Here is an 18,410-nt window from a genome sequence, read left to right as displayed (position 1 = left end):
CCCATAGCCGGCTGAAGTCCATTGTCTGGGCAATACGGCATGATTCTTATATATCTCCACATATGGGACCAGGTAAACTCAATCAGGGAATCATATGAAATATAGTAACGTTAAAACTAAAAAGAAAAGAACAAATTAGAAAACAGACACACATACTAAAAGCTAAATCAACATCATAGGTATGAGGCAAAGCTCAGTTGTTCATTTAACCCATCAGGGACCATAGTTCCAAGAGTTGCTATCCACTTGCATTCTCTTTGAGCCAGAATGCGCTTATAATCCCCCCCTCTAATTCCCAGTCTGACTCTATCTATACCAAAAATAGTTAGACATTTCGGGTCACAATTATGCTTATCCCTGAAATGTCTGGGCAGGGTTTTGAGGGAACTGACATCCTCCACATTGGCAGCCGCCATGATGTCCCTAACGTGTTCACGCGTTCTGACGCGAAGTTCTCTGGAGGTTAGTCCTACATATGCCAGTGAACACGTACACCGGGCATAGTAAACTACATGAGTAGTATTGCATGTAATATACTCCTTAATTTTAAATTCCCGGGAGCCATCACTGGATGTGAAGGATGTAGCCCTAGTCAGGTTGTTACAGGCCAAACATTTCCCACAAGTGAAGAAACCTACTTTTGGTCTCCCTGCCCCAAAAGGGTCATTTGACTTGGCTATATAATGACTATCGACAAGCATGTCGCGCAAATTTCTGGATCTTCTTGCCGTCATCATAGGTCTCTCAGGTAGATGCCTAGCCAAAATAGGGTCTGTTTTCAATATCGACCAGTGCTTAGATAGTATTGATCTCATAGTTTCCCACTGATGATTATAGGTTGATATAAACCTTGTAGTAGCCTGTCCCCCCTCTCTCTTATCTCTATTAGACCCACCATGGCCTGAAAGGAGAGTATCCCTATTGGTTTTTTTGGCTCTCTCATATCCTCTCTTGATACTCCTCCTACTGTGCCCACGTTCCAACAATCGCTCCCTAAGGTCCGAAGCTTGTTTTTCAAAATCATCCGAGGAAGTGCAAATCCTTCGCATACGGAGAAATTGTCCCGTCGGGATAGCCTTAATCGTGGACCCGACATGTGCTGATGACGCATGAAGCAATGAATTGACGGAGGTCTCCTTCCTGAAAACATCCGTAACCACAGATCCATCATCCCTGACCTGTATATTGATGTCCAGGAAAGAGATCTCCCGCTTATGATATGTGTAAGTAAGTCTGATGTTTGAGTCGTTGCGATTTAAGTCCAACATAAATGAATCCAAATCCTGAACCGTACCCTGCCAAATAAAAAGAATATCATCAATAAAGCGGAACCAGACAATAATTTGGGGGACGGCATGTGCATCGTCAGGGAAGATAGTTCGTTCCCAGAGGCCCAAAAACAAATTTGCATAGGCCGGTGCACATGCCGCCCCCATGGCGGTCCCGCGTTGCTGTAAATAAAAACGATCTCTGAAAGTAAAAAAATTATGTGTCAGGACAAATCGCAACAACTCAAGCACCAGACCGCGCACATCTGGATCAATATTACTTGCTTCCAAGAAGAATTGTGATTTACAGCAACGCGGGACCGCCATGGGGGCGGCATGTGCACCGGCCTATGCAAATTTGTTTTTGGGCCTCTGGGAACGAACTATCTTCCCTGACGATGCACATGCCGTCCCCCAAATTATTGGCTGGTTCCGCTTTATTGATGATATTCTTTTTATTTGGCAGGGTACGGTTCAGGATTTGGATTAATTTATGTTGGACTTAAATCGCAACGACTCAAACATCAGACTTACTTACATATATCATAAGCGGAAGATCTCTTTCCTGGACATCAATATACAGGTCAGGGATGATGGATCTGTGGTTACGGATGTTTTCAGGAAGGAGACCTCCGTCAATTCATTGCTTCATGCGTCATCAGCACATGTCGGGTCCACGATTAAGGCTATCCCGACGGGACAATTTCTCCGTATGCGAAGGATTTGCACTTCCTCGGATGATTTTGAAAAACAAGCTTCGGACCTTAGGGAGCGATTGTTGGAACGTGGGCACAGTAGGAGGAGTATCAAGAGAGGATATGAGAGAGCCAAAAAAACCAATAGGGATACTCTCCTTTCAGGCCATGGTGGGTCTAATAGAGATAAGAGAGAGGGGGGACAGGCTACTACAAGGTTTATATCAACCTATAATCATCAGTGGGAAACTATGAGATCAATACTATCTAAGCACTGGTCGATATTGAAAACAGACCCTATTTTGGCTAGGCATCTACCTGAGACCTATGATGACGGCAAGTAGATCCTGAAATTTGCGCGACATGCTTGTCGATAGTCATTATATAGCCAAGCCAAATGACCCTTTTGGGGCGGGGAGACCAAAAGTAGGTTTCTTCACTTGTGGGAAATGTTTGGCCTGTAACAACCTGACTAGGGCTACATCCTTCACATCCAGTGATGGCTCCCGGGAATTTTAAATTAAGGAGTATATTACATGCAATACTACTCATGTAGTTTATTATGCCCGGTGTACGTGTTCACTGGCATATGTAGGACTAACCTCCAGAGAACTTCGCGTCAGAACGCGTGAACACGTTAGGGACATCATGGCGGCTGCCAATGTGGAGGATGTCAGTTCCCTCAAAACCCTGCCCAGACATTTCAGGGATAAGCATAATTGTGACCTGAAATGTCTAACTATTTTTGGTATAGATAGAGTCAGACTGGGAATTAGAGGGGGGGATTATAAGTGCATTCTGGCTCAAAGAGAATGCAAGTGGATAGCAACTCTTGGAACTATGGTCCCTGATGGGTTAAATGAACAACTGAGCTTTGCCTCATACCTATGATGTTGATTTAGCTTTTAGTATGTGTGTCTGTTTTCTAATTTGTTCTTTTCTTTTTAGTTTTAACGTTCCTATATTTCATATGATTCCCTGATTGAGTTTACCTGGTCCTATATGTGGAGATATATAAGAATCATGCCGTATTGCCCAGACAATGGACATCAGCCGGCTATGGGGGAGAAACAAAACCTACCTGACTCAAGCCGGATATAAGAAATTTCCTATTGGTGGATCGAAGTTTATTCCATTTTTCACTTTTACAATGTTAATATAATAGAATATATTCATTTATTTATTTATAATTGTGATTTGATTTTATTTGTCTTGCACTAGTATGTTATTTTATTTTTATTTAGACTATTTTCTTGTTAATAGCATTGATTATGCTATCAGATACACACACTTTTATTCGGATTCACTTAGTTCACATATGCACATTTATCCGGCTTATAGTCAGGTTGGGGCTAGACTTCCACTTTGATCTTTGTCCTGTCTGTATGGCACGTATATATTTGGATCACCATGGTTACTACACTTACTTGAGAAGTGCTTCGATGGGGCCTGTGGAGGTGTGTTATGTCCGGCGATTGCTGTGCTGATGTGGGCTATTGCGGCGTTGATCTATGTGTGAGGACATGTGCGCATGTCCGCGATGTGTGCGGGCGGGGGCATCGCCTCGGCGTCCGTACTGCGGCGTGTGCTGGCTGCGGTCACCATGGCAATGGCCGGGACCAGCGCGCGTCGCACGGGACGCTTAGCGGTGATGTCACTTCCGGTCCTGCGGACCTCGCCGACATGCGCCGCTGATTATGTCCACAATGGGGACAGGTGTGCAGGGTATATATAAAGATTGGAGACACACATTTGTGAGCATGGCCCCCTGAGCAAGCCCACGCGAAACGTGCGTTGGGGCTATATCCAACCACACACACGGACCTATCTGGGTGAGATATTTGTATCTTTGATCGGTATACATCACACTGAGTTTGGGACACTTAGTTTTTAGGCCACAATTGTGGTGATTTAGGTGGTTTTACCCTGGAACTTTCCATTTAACCGGTGTTAGATGCTGCTATATGCAATGCCAGATACGCATGGTCCTGTGTACACTATGTAATGTGGTTGGTTTTTGTTTGTGTCCTTCACAATTTTACGTGTTTGTCCATGATAATATACATTTTTTTATACTATTTTGTACTGTATTGTATGTTATATGTTTTTAGATCTACTACCAATAAATAACAGATTTTATTTACGGGTGGTTTGGTACTCCTTTTTCTCTTCTGTTTATATCCTTATTGGAGTATGTTTTATGCCTGTTTTTGACAGTGCTGGTTCTTATTAGTATTTAGTAACATGGTAACATAGTTAGTAAGGCCGAAAAAAGACATTTGTCCATCCAGTTCAGCCTATATTCCATCATAATAAATCCCCAGATCTACGTCCTTCTACAGAACCTAATTGTATGATACAATATTGTTCTGCTCCAGGAAGACATCCAGGCCTCTCTTGAACCCCTCGACTGAGTTCGCCATCACCACCTCCTCAGGCAAGCAATTCCAGATTCTCACTGCCCTAACAGTAAAGAATCCTCTTCTATGTTGGTGGAAAAACCTTCTCTCCTCCAGACGCAAAGAATGCCCCCTTGTGCCCGTCACCTTCCTTGGTATAAACAGATCCTCTGCGAGATATTTGTATTGTCCCCTTATATACTTATACATGGTTATTAGATCGCCCCTCAGTCGTCTTTTTTCTAGACTAAATAATCCTAATTTCGCTAATCTATCTGGGTATTGTAGTTCTCCCATCCCCATTTCTGGGTATTTTTTATCCGAAGTAAATGATAATAGTACATTTTAATAACATAGGCTACTTGGCTAACGCTATTTTGATAAAAAAAAATAAAAAAAAAATAAAAGCCATCCCACAGTGTACCCAACAGCACAGTCCCATGTATTTATGATGTCAATGTGATTAAGGACAGAGCAGTATAGAGCCCCAAATGGCTTTTATGCTTTTTTTTTTTTCTTTTTTCTTTTACCAAGTAAGTACCCTATATGTTTTTACATGTACTATTACTATTTTCTTGTTGTAGGGTCTATGCTCATTTAGTTTTTTCCTTTGTCTATTGCCAAGTTTTTAACACTAAGGTTCAGATACGGCTTTAAAGAAGGCTACTACTTGCGATATAATTAAATTTTATTTCAAAGTGCAAAATTAAAGGAATAGTATGATTGCCGTACAGCTTTGTATATTGTAACATACAAAGGTTAAATACATACAAAGATTAACTACATATAAAGATTACGTACATATATTCACATCATCATTAAGGAGCTTTTAAACATCATCCATCTGGAATATCAGAGAAGCAACACCAAGACAGAGAACCCTTGGGAAATTCTCAACACTGCATGGGCGTCCCCACTTATGCAGGTATCACTGTACACATATAAGTACAGGTACCCAACTTTCTGCTTCTGTCCTAGTCATGTTTCTCTGGCCTTATATAGTGATTTACACTATGTAACTGGTTTCAGCCTCGCCCTCTAGAGACCACATTTCGGGATAAGATAAATCAGAGATACCAAGCAAACATCATATAATGGGCAATAAACCCAGGGAAATCAAAAGCTCTCAAGGATTAGATAAGTCCACAACAGACAGATAGTAACATAGTAACATAGTTAGTAAGGCCGAAAAAAGACATTTGTCCATCCAGTTCAGCCTATATTCCATCATAATAAATACCCAGATCTACGTCCTTCTACAGAACCTAATAATTGTATGATACAATATTGTTCTGCTCCAGGAAGACATCCAGGCCTCTCTTGAACCCTCTTGAACATGTTAAATAAACCTCCATGTTTTGCAATAACAAACAAGAAACAGAAAAACATAGAACTATTTGTGTGTCACTTACTGGGTTGTTTCCTGCACTTTGGATAAAATCACAGTTTTATTTGCTTCAGATCTACGGTACATGTTTTCTGATCGCTGAGCTCTATGTAACCTGTCCACACCACTTATTGGCAGATTTTTTGTACAGTGTGCGTAGGCCATAAACTGTCAATCAGTGGTAGGGGCAAGGCTCATATACGGAGCTCCTGAATATGGAGGACTACTTGGCTGCAGGTCTATTAGACCTCCTATGATAATCTCCTGCTCATAAAAGTTATTTTATCAAAACTACAGCAAGCAGCCCAGTAAGTGACACATCGCTGGTATCAGGGTCTTTGTCTCTACATTATGCTGCAGTCAGATTGGGTAGCTAAAACCTGGTGATAGATTCCCTTTAACCCCTTCACAACATGCCCCATACATGTACGGTGCTTATTGGGTCTCCCCCTTTGATGTGGGCTCCAGCGCTGAGCCCACATGTTTTCTGGCACATGTCATCCGATTACATCAGCTGACATGTGCCTCTAACAGACGCATGTGGAATCACAATCCACCCACGGCTGTTAACATGTAAAGTGCCACCATCATCAATCTCTGACAGCGGCATTTAACATGATTGTTCAAGGAGCGCGTCACAAACCCCACCCTTCGGCCCCCATGCCACATAACCGTGGGTCGCCATTGGGTTAGTATTACAACCTGGTGTCTGCAGGAGACCCCTGTGGATGTCATTGATGACTATGAGCAGTTTGTAGTCCCCCATGGAGACTATTGAAGCAAGTAAAAAGTATAAAAAAGTTTTTTTAAATATGTGTGTGTGTGTATATATATATATATATATATATCAACAAAATCTTAAATCACCCCCCATTTGCCCCATTCAATATAAAGCAATTTAAAAAAATTACACGAACAAACTTTTAATTTTTTTTTTCACCATTTAAATACAAAAGAACCTAGACATGTTTGGTGTCTGTGAACTCGTAATGACCTGGAGAATCATAGTGGCAGGTTTTAGCATTTAGTGAACATCGTAATTAAAAAAAAAAAAAAACATTGTGGAGTTGCACTTTTTTGAATTTTCACCGCCCTTGGTTTTTTTTCCACCCCCGTTTTCCAGTAAATTATGTGGTAAAATCAATTCTGTGGTTCAAAAGTTCAAAAACACAATTCGTCCGGCAAATAACAAGCCCTCATATGGCCATATTAACAGAAAAATATTAAAGTTATGGCTCTGGGAAGAAGGGGAGCAAAAAAACGAAAATGGGTTACAGTAATGGACATCACATATATCAAGTAGTAGGAAAAATCATGTGTGGCAAATAAAGAAGACTCTCTCCAGCAATAAAACATACCTATTCAGAAAATGTAGCATTTATCAAATCTGGAAAAAATGGAAACACATCTGTGTATGGGCCATGTGCATTCTCTTCTTATTGATATTAGGAAGCAACACAACAGTTAATTGTTTGGTTTTTGTGTTATAGGCCAGCACCGAGTCTTTGAAAGAACTGGATCAAAGTTTATTTGAAAAATTTATAGAAATGAAAGCCGACCCCATAGTTGGCTCTCTGGAGCCTGGCATTTACGCTGGGTACTTTGATTGGAAAGACTGCCTTACTCCCACAGGTAATTCATCCATGTGTTTTAAGCTATGAGCTTATTATTGCACAAAAGGTAGAGATTACAATGCATTTTTATTTATACTCTTGTTTATTTGCATTTTTTGTAATAACATAAATTTGAGCGGTTTGTCCACCACTGGACAACCCCGTCTTGAAAAAAATGATACCCACCTCCTGGACGAGCGTCTCTCTTCCATACTCGCTGCATCTACATGGACCATCATTCTGGTCATTCTGTGGCCGCTGATAGACTGCAGCGTTTTACCAAGAGGAAGAAGTGTTTCTTACTTTTAGCTTTGTAACGCCAATTATGATACAGCTTCTCTGGGTGATCACTGAGGATATTTTCTAGAGGGATCCAGGATGATCCTAACGGGCAGGAAAATATACCTCTGTATTGTCAGCAGCCATCAGCTACAGGGTCCAACCAGAACATTGTGCTGCTGTAATCTGGCCACTCAGTTCTCTGCGTCCTGCACTGCACTTTCTGTTTTAGATATGAGGGCAGGAGAAGGAAACTGAACTCTCTGATCTATGAACAAGGTGCTTTCCCTCTGCAATGGGGACTTGAGATGATTTCATGGATCTTTTTTTATTAAAACGCTTGTGTATTTTTTCAGTACTGTATAAAATTGGTCATAGCATAGCACTATTGATGGTTTCAGATGCCATTATGAAGTTAACCTGTAATATATTTATTGGTGGCATAAGTTTCTCTAACTCATAAGGACAGATGGCATTGGTGCAGCAGAGTGATCCAGTCTAAACAGTGGAGCCTGATGTGGCAGAAGGGCAACTTAAAGGGATATTCTCAAGTTTGGAAGCTATCCCCTATCCTTGAGATAGGGAATAACTTACCAAATGCCAGTTGGGGGGCGGGGGATGATCTGACCTCTGGGACCCACAACGATTCCAAGAACCGGGTTCAGAAAAGCCCTGTGTGAATGCTGCAGAGGTCAATCATCCGAACCTCTGTTCCATTCATTCTTATGGGTGTGCCAAAGAAGACTAGCCAAGACCAGCGCTCGACTATCTCCGGCATTCCCATTAAAGAAGCCCTCCCATCAAAGGTTTTAGCCTCTGAATGTATTGCAGTCATCATATTATATAGCACTGTGTATATAGCACTGTGCACTTGCAATTGCACTGTGTATATAGCACTGTGCACTTGCACTTGCAATTGCTCATTTTTTCGTCTTATAAAAAATAGGGCAAAAAATGGTCTGTTCAGGAAATTTGTATGCACATCCTCAAATTCATTTAATCTTCTGTTTTACACCTACTTGAACATGGCGTTGGCAGAACTCTTTTATAAGATACATGTGCGCCATTTTTTACTCATGTGACCTTTTTGACCCAGAGTTAATTTTATCCATTTGGGATGTTTTCAATTCATTATGAATGTTTACAGATGCCATTTATGATTCATTTAATTATGAATTGGTATGAATTATTGTCATTAGATATATATTCTCTTTTTTGAAGGCTTATTTTTTGAGTACTCTATGAGCACGCCATTGATGATATTTCTTGATTCCATGCTCCCGTTCTCCTTTTTATTCCTGTTGCTTGATGAAAATATTCCATTTTTTATTTAAAAACATAATAAAGATTTATTTTTAAACTTTATACTTTGCATTTCATCATTTTTCCTCAAATCGGCAATTGAGGATGTGCATACAAATTTCTCAGTTCTATGTAGAAACAGAAAGTCTCTTATCCTTGCATTTATCAGTCCCCTCTTCAACTCCTGACCTAGGTACTCCCCCTGCCCGTCACTTATTACATATGCAGGGAAAATTGACCTCCTTTTTCTACATAGAGCTTAGAAGGATTCAGCTAGTCAATTATTAATCATGTGAATTCATAGACCAAATGGAAAAGAGAAGAATTATCTGGGTAGAAAGGCAAAATGAGCAATTGTAAGTGCACGGTGCTATATAGTATGATCACTGCAATATATTAATAGGATAAACATTATGATGGGAAGAGTGCTTCTTTAAGAATGAATGGAGCAATATTGAGGGAAATTTTTAAAAAAATTAAAAAATAAACATATCGGCTATCATCATGTTCGTAAAAATCCGGTCTATCCAAATATAAAAATGATCAACTCATACAGTAAACACCATAAAGAGAAAACAATTTGAATTGACAGAATTTTCTGGCACCATTCTTCCCTATAAAAATAAAATAAGAAGCAATCAAAATGTTGTATCCACCCCAAGTTGGTATTATTAAAGCTGTCAGTTTGTCACACAAAAAATAAGTCACAACACAGCTCCCATCAATGGAAAAATAAAATTGTTACAGGTTTCAGATAAAGACAAAAGATACCAAATGTATGTTTTTTTCTAAACGGCTGTATTATTTTTTGACCACTTAAAATAAAAAAAAATCTGTGTGAGTTTGATATTGTCGTAATCGTACTGACCGGAAGGATCGTGCAGTTAGGTCATTTATACCATGCAATGAACACCATAAAACCAAGATCCAAAAAACGATGGCAGAATTGCATTTTTTTTTCCATCATTTCACCCCGCTTGGATTTTTTTTTCCCCGTTTTTTAGTGTATTGAATGGAAAAAACGATTGGTTTCATTCAAAACTGCTACTCGACCTGAAAAAAAAATAAAGCCCTTATATGGGTATGTCAACAGAGAAATAAAAAAGTTTTGCCTCTTGGAGTAAAAGGGAGAAAATGATCAAAAATCGCCCTTAAGGTACCTTCAAACTGGCCAACTTAACAACGATATCGCTAGCGATCCGTGACGTTGCAGCGTCCTGGATAGCGATATCGTTGTGTTTGACACGCAGCAGCGATCTGGATCCTGCTGTGACATCGTTGGTCAGAGCAGAAAGTCCAGAACTTTATTTCGTCGCTGGATCTCCCGCAGACATCGCTGAATCGGCGTGTGTGATGCCGATTCAGCGATGTCTTCACTGGTAACCAGGGTAAACATCGGGTTACTAAGCGCAAGGCCGCGCTTAGTAACCCGATGTTTACCCTGGTTACCAGCATAAACGTAAAAAAAAAATAAACACTAAATACTTACATTCCGGTGTCTGTCCTCCGGCGCTCTGCTTCTCTGCACTAGCGTCGGCCGGCCGTAAAGCAGAGCAAAGTGGTGATGTCACCGCTGTGCTTTCCGGCCGGCGCTTACACAGTGCAGAGAAGCAGAGCGCCGTAGGACAGACACCGGAATGTAAGTATGTAGTGTTTGTTTTTTTTTACGTTTACGCTGGTAACCAGGGTAAACATTGGGTTACTAAGCGCAGCCCTGCGCTTAGTAACCCGATGTTTATCCTGGTTACCAGGGGAATTCGCATAGTTGGTCGCTGGAGAGCTGTCTGTGTGACAGCTCTCCAGAGACCACACAGCGACGCTGCAGCGATCGGCATCGTTGTCTAGATCGCTGCAGCGTTGCTAAATGTTACGGTACCTTTACGCCAAGGGGTAAACACTGTCCTTGATTAGAAATAAACTTTTAACACATTGGTATTGCTGCTACCAATATCCTTCTTAGAATTAGAACCAATGAATGAAGATAACATGTCATATAGGTTGATATATTTCCAAGATGTACTGCAGAATATTGTGCAGTATCTGGTACAAAAATAACTCAGACTGTTTAGGTTTTTGGTTAAAACATGGTTGTGGTGAGGACGATGAATTCACTGTATATTTCCTGTGTTAAATGGCCGTTAATTGTGTTAAAATAGCAGACAACTCTCGCAGGAAAAGGGTTGAAACTGTCCGATATGTGACCATTGCAAGTTGGGAAACACCAGAGTAGAGACGTGGTGCTGGATGTAGATCTTTAGCGATATGTCATAGGTTCAGTGCCATTATCCGTGAGAGAAAAATGTGCTTTACAGTAGAACAGTCTTTATTCCCATAGATTTCTGTATTATTGGACATGCCGCAGGCTTGTGAAAACCGTATGTATGAGGTGTGACAGTTCTGTCCCACAAGAGTTGCACTTCTCTAGAGTAGAGCAGAAGAAGATATTCTGGTTAGCTAAAGTGAACCTCAGGTTCCTGCGCATCATGGCAAATGTCTGTCCACGTGACATTGTACTGATGAGAATTTTGCACGTCCTATTATCCAGGAGATAGTTTAATAAATTGTTCACTGAAAAGGATACCCTACTTGCTCTTTTTTATTTATAACCTATTTGTTCTCCTATATTCCCCTATGAGTATAATTTTAGTTTTTCTACATTGATGATACAGTTACTCACCTCTAATGAATCCAGCCCCAAGTGCGGCATCATCTTCTCGCTGGCGCACTCTATTCTTCTGCACGTCAGGGTGCCTCAGCAATTAGAAGTCACTCTCCCTGGTAATATAGTCAAGCTCAGGCAGTGAGAAGCGGAATGAGTATTTAGGTAGTTGGCATACACACTGACACCTTGACTGATACACCACTAGCCATTTAAGCCTGAAACCTTTGACAAACCCAGCTCTTGTGTCACCGGGTAACTCCTCTGCCCCACTTGCCAGTTCTGCCGTAACTGTGTCAAACCCAGCTCTGTAATAATACTTTTGGTAAAGGTGTCTAATTGCTTTGTCAGCTCTGCATTGCACTCTGTTACAGCCTCAAGTCTCTCTCAACTCTTCTACTTCACTGAGCTGGCTTTGCTATACCATTGGTCTAGTTTTAGCGCAAAACCTTTAATGTCACTCAGCAGTGCTTCACCGGTTGATTTTTTTTTTCAAAAGTCTACTTTGATGAATCGCTGTCCAACACTACTACACCAGTTGAAGTGACTTCTAGTCTCCTTCATTGATTCCCATAGTTTCACTTCTGCTCCTTAAAGGGGTTATCCAGACCTAGTTTATTTCTTTAATAAGTATTGTTACCTTCCTGTTCAGCCCGGTGGCGATCTGTGCTGGCCTAGAGCGGTCACAGACTGCTCCTGCCTGCGATTGTGCGGCTTTCGCTGACGTCACGTCAACGGACCGGCTGCTTCTCTTCTTCACTACGCTATTGACTAGGCACTGCTGCCGATGTCATGCTGATTGACAGTCGGCTACCCTTTGCTTAACTGGTGACCCAGCTGTCAATCAGCATGTCAATCGGCTGGTTGATAGAGGAGCCCGAAAGAGAAATAGCTGCTCTGTTGAGGTCTAGCAGCAGAATCACCAGCAGGAGCCGTCTGTGACCTCTCTCATCAGCCATTGCTATTCAAATTGGATCACTCTGCTGCCGCAACGCTTTCTGGCTGTGCTGCTTCAGAACCCCTATCCGGACCAAGTGCTTCAAAAATCCTTCCCTCCCATGAGACATAGGAAATACATACAATATTCCGAGTAATTGAACTTTCTTGCATTGCATTTCTAATATTACAAATTAGGATGCTTGGGTTTTGCCACAAATCTGTAATCTATTCTTGGCGAAAATCCTTATGCATTCGATGAGTATTTGCTTCAGATTTAAATTTTTGCTTTGCAAAGGCAAATCTCCTATGAACATCAATGGCAAATCCGGAACATAAGCAAAATCCTGCTGTATACTAAATTCTGCATCTAAAAATTTGCTGCGCACCCCTCCTTTACATGTTTAATAATGTAATCGGCAAGAACACAGCCTTAGGTTGTGTTCATATAATAATAATCTTTATTTTTATATAGCGCTTACATATTCCGCAATTTGCACACATTATCATCGGTGTCTCCGATGGGGCTCACAATCTAAATTCCCTATCAGTATGTCTTTTGGAATGTGGGAGGAAATCGGAGGAAACCCATGTTAACACGGAGAGAACATACAAACTCCTTGCAGATGTTGTCCAAGGTGGGATTAGAACCCAGGACTCCAGCGCTACAATGCTGACCACTGAGCCACCGTGCTGCCCAGTTCATATGCCACAGATTTGTTAAAGATACTTTTGTGGCTGTCCCGTGGATTTGAATGGACCTTGCAGAAATCCATTTCCACGAAAATAAAGTAATTCAGCTGTAGGGAATGTTTGCAAATCCTTTAGGCGTGAATAGAACAGCAAAAGTATGCATCACCAAAACAACAATTTAGAGCAGTAGACAAATTTTGGGAATTCTTCTTTTCTTTGAATTTTTTCCATCACCTCTTAATTAGTGTCCTCTCGCTTCCCCAGGGCGTGATTGACATTTGCAAGAGCGATAATGCGACGTCCTCATCCGCTCCGTTCAATAAGTGCCAAATAAAGTTATGCATAAAAAGGAGGCAGATTGCAAAAAAGCGTCACTAATAAAATACAAGTGATGCTAGTGTAAGTGCAAAGTAAAGAATTGTTTATGTTGCCTTATAGTTAGTGGTGAACGTTAGGATGAATCATGTAAAACGTCTGCACTGGAGGCTTACCCGGTAGAATCCACGGGCCCAGGCATAACTGTATTTGGTATTTATTCATATTAAAAAGCTCTTTCTGTCACCTCTCATTATCTCATATTATTGCTAGTACACCATTTATAGCATATACTATAATACTGCTTGTTTTATTAGTGAAGGTACAGCTTTGGTACTCCCACCACATGCATATATCTATTTATTTAGTTGCACGGCACCTTTTTCCTCTTGCTGCTCACACTGTCCATGCCTCTTCTTCTTCTAACCCAGTGTTCCCCAACTCCGGTCCTCAAGAGCCACCAACAGGTCATGTTTTCAGGATTTCCTTAGTATTGCACAGGTGATAATTGCATCACCTGCACAGGCAATTATTCCATCACATGTGCAATACTAAGGAAATCCTGAAAACATGACCTGTTGGTGGCTCTTGAGGACCGGAGTTGGGGAACACTGTAATCTAACCATTGTATTCACAAGATATAACTATTCAGACTATAATGCTCTTTATATACTTTTCATACTGATTCCTGCTGCATTATGCCTGGTATTTTGAACTAACATACTTCCCCAGTGCTGTCCTTTTGTAGGTAACCTTCCTTAATAAATTAGGGTGGTTTTTTTTTGATCAGTGGAGTGTACATTGCACCATTCCCATAACTCCATGACCTTGATTGGGGATATTTTGTTATTCTATATTCCTAGGTTGTGTCCCTTTACTTCTTATATAAATTGATTTAAGGACTGTAATCAATATTGCGTTGTAGGTCTAATGCTCCGCCATTTTATTTACGGTACCTTAGAGTTTATTGATCATTTCTACTATAGCCATATTTAATGTGTTTTCCATATAAAACTTTCTATCTTATGATGTTCTAAGTTTCCACTCCCCTTTTTTTATGTACGTGATTTAAAATTGTTATAGGTGTTTTTAAAGCATATTTAGTTAAAAGGGCTATCTCATGAATTCTCAAAACAAACATTAAAAAAAAAAGTATAAGAACTATTTTAAAATAATTTGTCATGTTTCTAACAAGTACATTTTCATTATTTCAACATGTCACCATTGGCTCTTGCCAATCGATGCAGCTGTGGATGAGCTCTGAGTAGAATCAGTCTCCTTCCCCCTCTGGCAGCTGACAGTGTAATTCTATTTTAGTTTTCCTGCAGATTAGTATGGGCTTTTTAGAGTAGCAACAAAATATTGTGTGACCAATTAAATAAAAGACAGTATCACTATGCAGTATCACTACGCAGAGAACTGGCAGTGACGACCGTGACTGATCATGTATCCAAGAGGTGAAAGGCCACATTGCTATACACTTTGAATACCCAGCAGCACCATATTTCGCATTGTAAGGGAACGTCCTAACACTGTTGGATCATTTTTAACATCATGCAAACATTGTTCAGCTGTTCTGATCGGTGCTATAAATATGACATTTAATGGAGGGACATGCAGGACCCCAATCAGTCATTAGTCAGAGTGAGTTATGGGCTACGTAACGTTTAGTCTTTCTTGCATGGATGAATAAAAGGCTTATGCTTTATTGCGTCTTTATTTCTCTTCTCGATTGTCAGTTTATTGTATAAACCACTGTTTGCGTCTGTTTCTTAAGAATGATGGCTTTTACAATAAATGGAGGAATAGGAAAAGGCGCACCACATGATAATGTTTTGGAAAAAAAAGACTTTACCGATCTCCTCTTCACGTCAGAAAAGTACCTACTTTATTTTTATCACCCTTTGATTCTAAGTTTAGTGCAAACACCGATAGGCAATATGTAACGTTAATGCTGAAAAACAGGAAGTGTGGTTAACTATGTGGGCACGTTCCAAAAATGTTTCCAAAATTGTGCATTAAATATGAATGAAAAGTGAATGAAACTTCTGTCAGTTCTCAAAGTTTGCATGTGCTTTCTGAACATTGCTGTAGAAGGATTTCTGAGCAATTTTCGAGCCATACCTGAAAACTTGAAAGTAAAATGGGTAGTGCAAGTATGCAGCATGTGAACAGGTCTTCAGACCACAATACTTTAGAAGAACATGAGATTTGCTGTCTGATTAGACATTATTATCTTTTTATTTTACTCCCAGTTTCAAGTCATTACGGTTTGCCTCTTTGGACTTGATTCATTGTTGCATTTAGGCTTTTTTTGTTGAGTTTTTGGTGCTTTGCGCCTTTTTTTTGTACCGACTTTATCTTTTCATTTGCACTTTTTTTAAAGACTATTTTATATGTGTTCACCCATTATTTTATTTTTTTTTGGTTTGTTCTTTAGCTTGCCAGTGTGAGTGTGGTTTAGGGTTTCCAGACGATTTCACCTGGAGTCATTTTATGTACACCAGAAATGTTTGCATGTTTTGAAAAATGTTGTAAAAATTGCCCTGCTTTTTTCTCTAAAAGTTGTAAAAATGGTTAAAGAGAAAAGAGTCCATTTTTCACTTTGCCAAAATTTATCAGCCGTGTGCCATTTTGATGAATTTGGTGCAAAAATGGCAGCAAATCGCACTTGATTACGAAAAAGAAACGTGACTTGAAAAAGAAAGGCCTATAAAGAATTGATATATTGAGCTATTTTTCTATTTTCTATATTAGTACAAAAACGGCTTAAATAATCTAAGTCATTAACCACTTAAGATTAGAGTAGCACGCCAGCATTTTTTTCACATATATGCCGTGATTCATCAAAACTGGAATTTTGTGCACCAGGATTAATGAAGAGTGCGCTAAAGATCGAAGCACAAAATTAACGTATTTTAATGAATTGGGCGCATCTTTTAGCTGCCATGCACCACTGCAAAAAGTGTGCTTGCAGTGTAAACCGTTATACATTTGTTGGTTATGACCAGGCCACGACCCATACGCAGCTAAGCCCTGTACGCTTTTCAGAAACTTGGCGTTGTCGCACATTTTTGCACAAAAATGTTGCATTTGAAACTGTTTTTGCAAGATTGTGTGGCTTTAATGCTAACTCAATAGATATATTGTAGCTGTGTAGTTTATCATATCTCAGTTCAGTTGCATTCTTACATTTTGAACCTTTTGTTATGGGCAGTCACATGCGCTCATGTATAGACAGGAGGTCACACTTTGACCCTGCAGAATGACATCATCACAAACCAGATCTCTCATGGAAAGAAAGGTCTCTACGGGGCATATTGCTTGAGTTTTTGCTTCGGATTGAATGCTGCATACAGCCGCAGTGTCCAGATGTTACAGCATAGTGGAGGGGATTTTATGAAATCCCGCCTCCACTATGCGTGCAGGGACACATCCTGCGGCCCTGCGTTTAAGCACATGCGGCGCGTCTTCCAGACCGCAGCATGTCTATTTATCTTGCGGAGATACTCCATCTCCACAAGATAAATAACCCAGTCTATGAATATGATGCGGTGATTCCGCATGTGTTCAATGAACACATCCGGAATCACCGCGCGTACAACAGGTAGCGGCGCTTTGGGCGAAGCAGGGGTATCCGCAGCGTCCAAAGCGCTGCCAATACGCCTTGTGGAAACATACCCTTAAGTTAAATTCACATGCTGCAGATTTTGTTGTTGTATTGTTTCAATAAATTAGGCAGTTACAGAATTTTTTCGCAAGAATATCTGCATCTTGTGAATTCACCCTAGTTATATAGTAGGGTCTTTATAGGATCCACATAATGATTAACTTCCCTGTCGCTTGGCAACATTGAGTTTCAGCCTCCTCCAAAGATTTTCTGTTGGATTCAGGTCTGGAGAATGGCTATGTCACCCCATTACATTGAAATGCTTCTTATGGAGCCGCTCCTTAGTTGCCCTGGCTGTGTATTTTGGGTGATTTTCATGCTGAAGACCCAGCCAAAACCCATCTTCAATGCTCTTACTGAGGGAAAGAGGTTGTTGGCCAAAATATTGTGATACATGACCCCATCATCCTCCCTTCAATATGGTGCAGTCGTCCTGTCCCCTTTGCGAAAAAAAAAACCAAAATATGATGTTTCTCCCATCATGTTTCATGGTTGGGATGGTGTTCTTGGGGTTGTACTCCTCCTTCTTCCTCCAAACATGGGGAGTGGAGTTGATGCCAAAAAGCTTTATTTTGGTCTCATTTGACCTTCTCCCAAGCCTCCTCTGAACATGTGATGACATGAGCAGGGAGACTTTGCATGCCCTGCAGGAATTTATTTCATGATGGCGTAGTGTGTTACTAATGGTAATGTTTAAGACAGTGATCCTAGCTCTCTTCGATGATTGACCAGGTTCTCCTGTGTAGTTTTGGGCTGATTCCTGACATTTCTCAGAATCATCCTTACCCCACAAGGCGAGATCTTACATGGAGCATGGAGGAAGATTGACAATTATCTTGTGTTTCTTCCATTTTGTAATAATTACGCCAACAGTTGTTGCCTTCTCACCAAGCTGCTTGCCTATTCTCCTGTAGCCCATCACAGCCTTGTGCAGGTCTACAATTTTGTCCCTGGTTTCCTTAGCTCTTTGGTCTTGGCCATGGTGGAGAGGTTGGCGTGTGATTGATTGTGTGGACTGGCGTCTTTTATACAGGTACCAAGTTCAGGCAAGTGCAATTATTACAGGTAATGAGTGCAGAGTAGGAGGGCTTCTTAAAGAAAAACTAACAAATCTGTGAGATCCAGAATTATTGCTGTTTGGTAGGTGATTAAATACTGGGTTCATGTAATAAAATATGAATTAATTATGTAAAA

General features: G+C 40.5%; 1 protein-coding gene across 2 annotated transcripts in view; it reads left to right on the top strand.

Moving 5' to 3' along the window:
* The window catches only part of EXOC2 (exocyst complex component 2), a 253,824-nt gene that overhangs the window by 181,177 nt on the left and 54,237 nt on the right, over window positions 1-18,410 (top strand). For both annotated transcript variants that reach the window (XM_069730751.1, XM_069730750.1), the window contains one exon: window positions 7,240-7,381. In XM_069730751.1, coding sequence (XP_069586852.1) covers window positions 7,240-7,381 — 142 coding nt within the window. The remainder of the gene's footprint in view (window positions 1-7,239; window positions 7,382-18,410) is intronic.

Source organism: Ranitomeya imitator, chromosome 6, assembly GCF_032444005.1.
Source record: "Ranitomeya imitator isolate aRanImi1 chromosome 6, aRanImi1.pri, whole genome shotgun sequence".
Classification (NCBI taxonomy): domain Eukaryota; kingdom Metazoa; phylum Chordata; class Amphibia; order Anura; family Dendrobatidae; genus Ranitomeya; species Ranitomeya imitator.
The sequence above is the reverse complement of the archived record's forward strand: the minus strand, read 5'-3'. Positions and strand labels throughout refer to the sequence as shown.